We start from the raw sequence: 9,203 nt of genomic DNA, 5'->3' as shown, positions 1-9,203 counted from the left end.
TTTTTAGTTCTTAGAAAATGTATGTTTTTAAAAAGAATCATGATTTTTGAGTTCACTTTTGAGTAGGATACCAACAATTGACTAAAATTGAAATGGTTATCAAAAGCCCAAAGAGCATCCATAATGGGCTCTCTAAACCACATATTTAGACAAATTTTAGGGAGGAATTCGAAAAATACAATTTTAACCATACTTCCTATCCACCTCCTAAAATAGAGAGACATCTAGGAGTTCCTAAATCTAAGGAGAGAGAAATGGCTCCTAGTGACTCCCTATAATTTAATGCTGCTTTGTTTTATGCAAAGTTTAAACTTTTAATTAATGCTAACAATTATTTTATGGAGATGGACCAATCATATTGAATTAAAAAATAATTATAGTATTTATGACTCCTTAAACTAAGGAGAATAATTGGAATTCAAATTTTATAGAGAGTTCCTAAAATAACTTTTATATGTTTTTAGCCAAAATTTAACCAAATTTCAATCTATAATAACATTTAGGTGTTTAGGGGCCGTTTGTTACACAAGTTTGACTTGGTCTGGCCTGGACTAAATTTAGTACCATGTTTGTTTCATCTAATCCTAGTATTAGATGGGATTGCTAATACCGGGCCCACCAAAAACACCTCATTCCTTAGGAGGGGACTATTAAACCCATGTGAAAATGATGATTAACTAATCTCATGCTCACCAATGAATAAGATGTATATATTATATTGTAATAATAATAGCATATATTACTGTTATTATTATTATTAGGGAGATTCACTATTATACCCAATATGGGGGCCCAAATTATAAAAATATCCTATATAAAATGGACTTTAGAAACACACCCAAAACCCATTTACAACATAACAAAAAAGCTTTTAACTTCTTATAAATTACAAAACTGCCATCAATTTCTTAAAACAAGCCCAACCCCAAAATCTCATAAAAATACCCAAAACACTCAATAGGGCATCAAAGTAATTTAATAATCAATATTAAATTCAATAAGGCCAGCTATCATTTTTTGGGTTTTTTTTGGATTTGTTTATAGGAATTCAATTATGTAGGGTTTATTTATAATATTAGTGCTAGAAATGGGTATATCACTAAATATCTCTTATTATTATTATATACCCATATTCATATATTATATTATATTATACTTACATACAATATACTATAATGTACATACACATATATATATATACACACACTTATATTATTATTATAATATATCCATTTACGCATATACATATTAATATTATAATAATAGTATATGTGTATATATATAATATATATTATAATACATATATATACATATATGTGTATATATATTATACCCATGTATGTATTATAATATACATATATGCTCTTATATACACATATACAGTATGTATAATATTTTTTTCTTAAATGATATAACTCCTCTTTTCTTTTTCGTTTTTTTCTTTTTTTTGTCGTGACAGGAGCTGATGCATCATATAGGCCTTTACATAGCCAAAGAAAGAGGAGCAAAGGTAGCGTCCAAAGTGTCATTCGATGCAAAAGATTTGGGCGACGTATCTCAAAGTGGTGTGTTTGGAAATGCATAATGACTATTTCTAGAAATATTAGAAAACACATTTCTAATCAAAATAAGACGTGTTTTATAATAAGAAACACTTCTCGGCTTACACTATATCAAAAGTTTCATAGTTCTTTACATATAGCCTACTCTTTTGTTCATAAACTTGCAACACATACATAAGTTAACCCATTAAAAAAAATATCAAATTCAACTTTTTTACGTAAGTTAACACATACATACAAGATTCAGAAAATTTGTATAAAATGGAATAGCATTGTTTTACTATTTCGATTAATTAAAAATTATCATGTAAAAAAGTTAACATAAATGATATGCCGTAATTAATCGAGAATAACAAAATAACGCTATTCTTATTTTATGTAAATGTTTCACCCTAAGATCCCGTGACTCAGGGGATTTGGGTGATACTATTGGAAGTTGGGCCCAGAGCACCTTCAGCCTTTGACATGCGGTAGCCTCATAGTCCCACAACTACAACGTAATAGGAGATGGATTATCATATTTGATTCTACTTTAAACTAGGGCTGGCAATGGGTCGTGTCGTGTCGGGATAATAAACGTGTCAAGAATGCTCAACCCGAACCCAACTCATTTAATAAACGTGTCGTGTCGGGTTCGGGTCGTCTTTTATCGTGCGGGTTTCGAATCGTGTATCGGGTCGTATCCGAAATTGCCACCCCTACTTTAAACTGATTGGCAGGAAGAATCCCACTGTTTTTTGTTCCTATCCTTTTTCTAATAAGAAGGGGAGGGGTTAAGGTACTTTCCAAGGCATCAAATACATACATACATAATAAACCCAAAAGCCAAAAGCCAAGGTAGTTGTTTGTATCTATCTGTCTCTCTTTCTTTTGGGTCCTTGAGGTTTTTGTCTCTGATACAAAATACAAATAAAATAACTGTTGTTGCATTTTCTCATTTGGTATTTTGCCATACTCGTGTAAGAAACGTTGTAGGCTAAACATCCGACGGTGCAAAACCATTCTATTTTTGTTGCTGGTTCCTTCCTTCCCCTGTTACCGTTGACTGGGTACGTATATCATAAGTTTCTCAAACACAAGTCTGGAACAGCTTTCGTTTTCCTCTGTAATTTAATACAAAAAGCTGTCAATTTTCAAAGTCTTCGTGTTCACTTGATTCTTTGTTTCTTATTTATCTTTATCAGAAAGAAAGAAGAAAAAGGAAAAGAAAAGAATGAGTGTGCAGACGATTGATTTGTTGAAGGAGGGGCTTCCGGTGCACCAAGAATCTCTGCATCTCACCGGTGACACCAAGACCGGCCTTGTCCTCGTCGACGTCGTTAATGGCTTCTGCACCGTCGGTGCTGGCAATTTGGTAATTTCCCTCTTCCCCTTCTGTGCTGTTTTTCTCATTATCCAGTTTATGAAAAATAATAAGATTTTAGATTTATTTCCATCTATAAGTTCTTGGTTCATAGAAAGCTTTGAACTTTCTTTTTTGGGGTTTATTATTTATATATGTGGGCATGTTATGCATATACAATAGGCACCAAGACAGCCTGATAAGCAAATCTCTGAAATGGTGGATGAATCAGTGAGACTTGCCAGAGTTTTCTGTGACAGAAAATGGCCTGTCTTCGCTTTCCTTGATTCCCATCACCCTGACATTCCTGAGCATCCTTACCCTCCTCATTGTATTGTTGGTACTGAAGAATCAGAGCTAGTCCCGGGTACCCTTTTTTTCCTTTTTTCCTCTTTTCATTCATTTCCCCCCCCAATTATTGCAGCAGCTACTATATATTTCTTGGATTAGCTTAATATACTTCAGGCATTTCGTTGTGTTTGTAGTTCTCTCTTAATTATATAATTATCTTCACAGCTCTGAAATGGTTGGAGAATGAAGGAAATGTGACCCTTCGGCGTAAAGATTGCATTGATGGATTTCTTGGTTCAGTTGAGGAAGATGGCTCTAATGTGTTTATCAATTGGGTTCAGAGTAATCAGATCAAAGCTGTATGCATTTCCTAAACCCCGAAATGTGGTCATCCACATGTGATCGTGCTATTTCTATTTGATGTTGATTCTTTTAGTTGGTGCCTACGGAATTCTGTTATTTCTGTCTAATTTTGTTATTGCTGTTCTTGTTTTTTGAAGATCTTGGTCGTAGGAATATGCACGGATATATGTGTGCTAGATTTTGTATGTACCACTTTGTCTGCTAGAAATCGTCGTCTCCTTGTCCCTCTAGAGGATGTGATTGTGTATTCCCGTGGTTGTGCCACTTTTGATCTTCCAGTTGATGTTGCCAAAACTGCCAAAGATGTTGTAGCTCATCCCCAGGTACCTCAAATCAAATCTTTTTATCGTTAGTAGTTGTCTTGTTCTGATTCTTTTCCTTTTCTTTTTCCCCTTTTGATATTGCATACCTTAGCATTTGTCCTTAAAAGTATCTAGCCACAATTATAACTAGTACTTTCAAAACAGAAGACTAAGACAGGCTTGAGCTTGAGATTGAATGTTTATAAAGTGTAAATTTGTAATCCTGAACAGTAGGAAGGTACAAACGAGGGGAATAGAGAAGATTGACTTCTTCAGATTTCCACTTGCTTTTTTTTTTTTTCTCCCTTGGTTTGCTTTGTCAATGAGAACTCTTCAAGTTTGATCGTTTGGTTGTTCTTCCAGGAGCTAATGCATCACATAGGCCTTTACATAGCCAAAGGAAGAGGAGCAAAGGTAGTGTCGGAAGTGTCATTGGATACAAAAAATCCATGAGGTTTTCTCTTTGCGAGGGGTGCCTTTTCTAAATAGTGAACTTATGCTCTCTATATGACGAGCTGTCTTCATCAGGCAGTTCACATGTTGGGAGGAAACAAAAAGGGTAACTAAAAATGGAGTGTTTAGAAGTGATGACCCATGATGGCAGCTGGAAGGGTCACAGCATAAAGATATATTATAATTTGCTCTGTTACTAATAAAATGGTGTGTTTAGAAGTGAAACAAGAAGGGTAACTGAAAATGGTGTGTTTTAGAAGTGATGACCCATGATGGCAGCTGGAAGGGTCACAGCATAAAGATGTATTGTAATTTGCTCTGTTACTAATAAAATGTACAGAGAAGCTTTACACTTTGCACTCTATTTCACTGAATTATAAGGCTACGACTGTGTCTTTGTTATGTGCATTGGCAGCCTGCGATTTCGTGTTTGATGTTTCAACTGTAAATGAGCTGGAGTGATTAATTGCATGCTCACTGAAGGCAGGCAAGGAAAATTAACTCATCAACTGTGATTAATAGGGTATTATCTGATTCTAATATGGAGAAAGAAATCATGTGATGGTGGCATCAACTTTGAACTGAGATGTATTTGGAACTAAATAAACATATGCAGAATTGGAGTTAAATGACCATGCCAATATGGTAACAAATGGCTTAAATGCTCATATTGTTTTGATACTTACAAACTACAAAACATGTATGGTAATCAAATAACATATTCCTCCCAGATCAAAAACAAAAACAGAGAGGGAGACCTAAAAGAAAAGGAAGAACCGCACGGAAATCTGTCAAAAATATTGTTTAAAAGTCGAAACGAAAGAAAAGAAAACAAACAGCACGGAATGGAAAAAAATTACTGCTGGGATGATCTAGCTTTCGAATCTTGGTATCTCTTATGCATTGCAGGGGCCACAACGGCGAAGATTGATCGCTTTTGCTTCTTTGGTGTAACACCAAATATAAATGACCGCAAGGGAACTCGGGACCGACTCTCAGAGTGAGCTAGATGTGCAGGAGGTTGCTTCTTTGATCCAGAGAGTCTGTACTCCTCATTCAACTTTGCCATAGTTTTTTCTACTTCAAGTTGGAGTGCGTTCACATGGTCCAATCCTGCTTGCAATTCATCTGCAACCTTGTTATTCTCTTGTTTCATATTTAAAATCTCGCCTTGGAACTTTGCAGCTTGGTAGCTTGTAAACTTGAAGTCGCCATCCTCAGCACCTGTCTTCAAAGCTTTCGTTATTTCTTCTTGAATGTCGCATAAAGATGTGAATCTGCACTGCAGCTCATCTTTCAGTATTGCACCCTTTTCCAACCAAACATTTAGTTCAGTCTGTATCTCCATTAGGTGCTTGTATAGTGGTCGTGCATCTGATTTCATAGAATATTTTGCATGACTACTTCCATCTTGCTTCTTTCTTCTCTCCTCAAGCTTGGATATCTCAGACTGCAAATCTTCCACCGTAGTTTCAAATTGTTGTACCTGTGTAAATGAAGCGCTAAATTTTAACCAGAAATCCAAGTTCTCTTCCAACAGTTCATCAATATTGCCCCTGAATTTTTCTTCGATAGGTGATATAGTTGAAGTTCCCTCAAGTTCATCATTGTCTTTCTTGTCTGCTGGTGTACTCGTTGGGGTCTGCTGGTGATCTAAAGCTTTAAATTCTTCTGAGTCTTTATTTTTACCTATACTCTGTAGCAGAAGATCCAGTTTCTTATGCAATGATTTAATCTCTTCATCCTTCATGGCACCGGAACTCCTCAGTTCTTTTATGTGGACTGATGTTTCAAAGAGGTCGTTCTCAGCTTCACTGAACTTCTTCTTGAGATCCTTGTAGTTCCGAAGAGTTGTAGTGTACTCTGCCAATAGAATCTTCTCTCTGTCCTCCATCCCATTCAAAAACAATTTCTGCCAGTCTGGTTCTTCTTCCTCTGGTTCCATATTGAGAAGATTATCCACAGTCTGCGCTGAAGTTTGCTTGTCATCTTCTTTCTCTGTTGCTTGTTCCTTTGGTTCCATATTGAGAAGATTATCCACAGTCTGAACAGAAGTTTGCTTGTCATCTTCTTTCATTGTTGCTTGTTCCTTTGGTTCCATGTGGAGAAGATTATCCACAGTCTGAGCAGAAGTTTGCTTGTCAACTTCTTTCCCTGTTGACTGTTCCTTTGGTTCCTTATTGAGAAGATTATCTACAGTCTGCGCTGAAGTTTGCTCGTCATCTTCTTTCCTTGTTGCTTGTTCCTTTGGTTCCATATTGAGAAGATTATCCACAGGCTGCACTGAAGTTTGCTTGTCATCTTTGTCCAGATGTTTCTTATCTTCGTTATTAATTTCCAGAGATTGACAAACATCTTCTCCTTGATCGCCAGCAGTACGGAGAACATCTGTAGCTTTTACAGAACCATCAGCGGGATTTAGTGTTTCTTTATGTTCTGTGGACTTTTTTGACAGTCTCACTTCAGCCCGAGGTTCTTCATCTTTTTGCGGTGAAACTGTAGCCTTCAGTTCCTCTCCTGACTTTGCTTCCTGCAGTCCCTTGAAGCCATCATCAGGATTAACTGTTTTTTCTTCTCTTTCAAACTGCTTTTGGAGCTTGGCTTCCCCCAGAGATCCCTCTTTCGTTTCTGATGAGCCTGTGACCTTGACCTCCTCATCTGGCTTCACGGTTCGCAGTTTATGAGAAATGTGACCAAGATTACAATGTGCTTCAGTAAAATGTGTCTGGAGATTGTCATTCTGGTTTTCAACACTTTGGTTTAGATCCTGGACTTGATGCAACTTTTCCTCCAGTTCCTTCAGCTTTTTGCTCAAGTCCTTCTTTCCATCAATGAGACTTACCTTATCATCTTCCAGAATTCGAATTTGTTCATGAATCTCGTCATTTTCACTTCTTAAACTCTGGACTAGAGCAGTCTGTGATGAAACTGCACTCTCTAAGCTGATCACTTTATTCACAAGCTCATCAATCTTATCTGCCATTTCCGTAATAGTGAGAGATGTTTCAGGCCCAGCCTCGTAGTGTTCCTTAATTTTATCTCGTAACAACTCCAATTTCTGTTTCTGTTGTGTCACACTGTCCACTTCCTGGTCCAATTTTTTCTCATTTACTACATTCACAGATTCATCCTGTGCATTTGGCTTTTCCTGATTGATTTGACCATGTTGAAACTCATTCTTAAGAGACTCTAAGTTCTTCGCGGCATCCTTAACCCGTTGTGACTCAATTCTTGCTTCCTCAGCAGTACTTTCCTGTTTCATCTGCAATTGAGCCAATGTCTCTTGGCATGAATTTAAAGCAGATGCTGCCATCAAATTCCGAGCCTCATTATCGTCAATGACAATTCCCTCACCAAATTCATCTTGCAAATTGGATACTTTCTCTTGCATTCCCTTGATTTGGTTCTCTATTTCCCAGTACTTTGCAAGTCCATTTTCATATGAGCTCTTTACAAACTCTTTCTCAGTTTGTAGGGACAGAATTTGTTTTTGAGCCTTGTCAATCTCTTCAAGTGCCTGAGGTTTGCTCAAGCCAGATTTAGGAACTGCTTTAGCAGTTACTGTTTTCATTGACCTCTGAGGCTGCAGTTTATTTTTAGCTGTTGCTTTTGTAAGAAGACTCTTTAGATCTTTAGTAGGACCCTTTGGAACCTTCGGGATATTCCCCTTTGAGATATCTGGAGGCCTTTTTGGCATTCTGGGTGAGGAATAATCATCTTCTTCATCCATGGCAAACTGAACTTGTTCTGGGAAAACAGAAGCAATCGTGTTGTTGGCGTTCTGTAGCTCTGTTGAAATGTGATCATACCGTTCAGCCAAGGACCGGTACGCTCTGTAGGTTTCTTCAACAAAGTGTATCAGCTCTGGTCTCTTTTTGTAGTACATTTCTGCTCTCTTGGCAAAAGAGTCCCCATCCTCTTCAATGAGTTTAAGCACATATTGCACCTTTTCCTCCATATCTGCAATTCCCATATACTATGTTCAAGTGCCAGAAGACATATACAACTTCTCTTCGGGTAAGCGAAAAACAAAATAAAGTATTAAAGGGGACACCACAACTCAAATGTATGATCAGAACTATTTGATTCACAGAAGACTTTTGTTTTCAACTTTGATTTTGATGTTTCCAGGGTTTACAATGCAAACAAAATTTCAATCATATTGAAACTTCCCGTTCTTACACAACAAAATGAAACAACATTTAAGGTTTTCTCCAATCACAACTTCAAATACATTGCAGATATAAATTGAGCAAATGGCCTTGGAGAAAGAAAACCACAACTCTCTTTTTAAAGGATAATTCCTCCAAGCACAGGGGAGAAAGAAACTGTGACATAACATCCAATTTTTATCATTATTTTTTTTATCAGATGAAATATTCGGAAGATTTGAAGTTTGACACCTTTTTAGAAGAGAGATGTGACTGCCAGAAAGAATGATTTAGAATACAATTTACATTACATTTCCAAGATAAGAAGGTTCATACAAGATAGAACATAGTCAGATAGCAGATATGAAGATCAAGAGTAATTCTTAATTAGAACAAATAAAAAATAAAAACAAACTAAGATCCTGAAAACTAGATGATTAGGTACCTTGGAGGTTTTGCTCCAGCCATTTTGACTGCTTGGTTCTGATGTGGCTGGCCCACCACCATGAATATGCATTGCTTGCAGCTCTCTGCAACATCTTTCTTGATCTCTCTTATTCTCCAGAGACCAAAACCATGCAACCCTTTTCTCTTCTCTGTCTCTCTACACCAAAAACGACATGTAACACAAATCACTTACTTTCTAGAGGAGTTTTTCAGGAAGAAAAAGCAAGAGGGTTTGAAGAATCAAAGAGGAAAAATGAAAAGAAAACACAGAGTTTGAGAAAGAACGTGCGCA

General features: G+C 36.7%; 2 protein-coding genes across 3 annotated transcripts; one reads left to right on the top strand and one right to left on the bottom strand.

The window, feature by feature from the left end:
* On the top strand, positions 2,460-4,720 carry LOC18773702 (nicotinamidase 1). Of its 2 annotated transcripts, XM_020566813.1 has the most exons (6): positions 2,460-2,611; positions 2,747-2,916; positions 3,088-3,271; positions 3,421-3,554; positions 3,696-3,881; positions 4,224-4,720. In XM_020566813.1, exons 2-6 carry the CDS (start codon positions 2,776-2,778, stop codon positions 4,311-4,313), a joined length of 735 nt encoding a protein of 244 aa, XP_020422402.1. In that variant the 5' UTR covers positions 2,460-2,611; positions 2,747-2,775; the 3' UTR covers positions 4,314-4,720. The 2 variants fall into 2 exon arrangements, with proteins under 2 accessions (XP_020422402.1, XP_007205792.1); XM_007205730.2 differs by lacking the exon at positions 2,460-2,611 and having other exon boundaries at positions 2,646-2,916.
* Positions 4,879-9,203, bottom strand: LOC18773064 (protein NETWORKED 2D). Its single transcript, XM_007206725.2, has 2 exons — positions 8,910-9,203; positions 4,879-8,273 (listed from the first exon to the last, which is right to left on the bottom strand). The coding sequence occupies exons 1-2, from the start codon at positions 9,001-9,003 to the stop codon at positions 5,170-5,172; spliced, it is 3,198 nt and encodes a 1,065-aa protein (XP_007206787.1). The 5' UTR covers positions 9,004-9,203; the 3' UTR covers positions 4,879-5,169.

The sequence above is a fragment of the Prunus persica genome, chromosome G6 (genome assembly GCF_000346465.2).
Source record: "Prunus persica cultivar Lovell chromosome G6, Prunus_persica_NCBIv2, whole genome shotgun sequence".
Lineage (NCBI taxonomy): Eukaryota > Viridiplantae > Streptophyta > Magnoliopsida > Rosales > Rosaceae > Prunus > Prunus persica.
This window is presented reverse-complemented; position numbering and strand designations above follow the sequence as displayed.

Bases quoted from the DNA above. Each gene is read 5' to 3' on its own strand.
- LOC18773702 (XM_020566813.1), top strand. From the start codon at position 2,776: ATGAGTGTGCAGACGATTGATTTGTTGAAGGAGGGGCTTCCGGTGCAC. The intron at 3,555-3,695 runs GTATGCATTTCC...TGTTTTTTGAAG, and splicing joins AGAGTAATCAGATCAAAGCT to ATCTTGGTCGTAGGAATATG. The intron at 3,882-4,223 runs GTACCTCAAATC...TTGTTCTTCCAG, and splicing joins ATGTTGTAGCTCATCCCCAG to GAGCTAATGCATCACATAGG.
- LOC18773064 (XM_007206725.2), bottom strand. From the start codon at position 9,003: ATGTTGCAGAGAGCTGCAAGCAATGCATATTCATGGTGGTGGGCCAGC. The intron at 8,274-8,909 runs GTACCTAATCAT...TGGGAATTGCAG, and splicing joins GCTGGAGCAAAACCTCCAAG to ATATGGAGGAAAAGGTGCAA.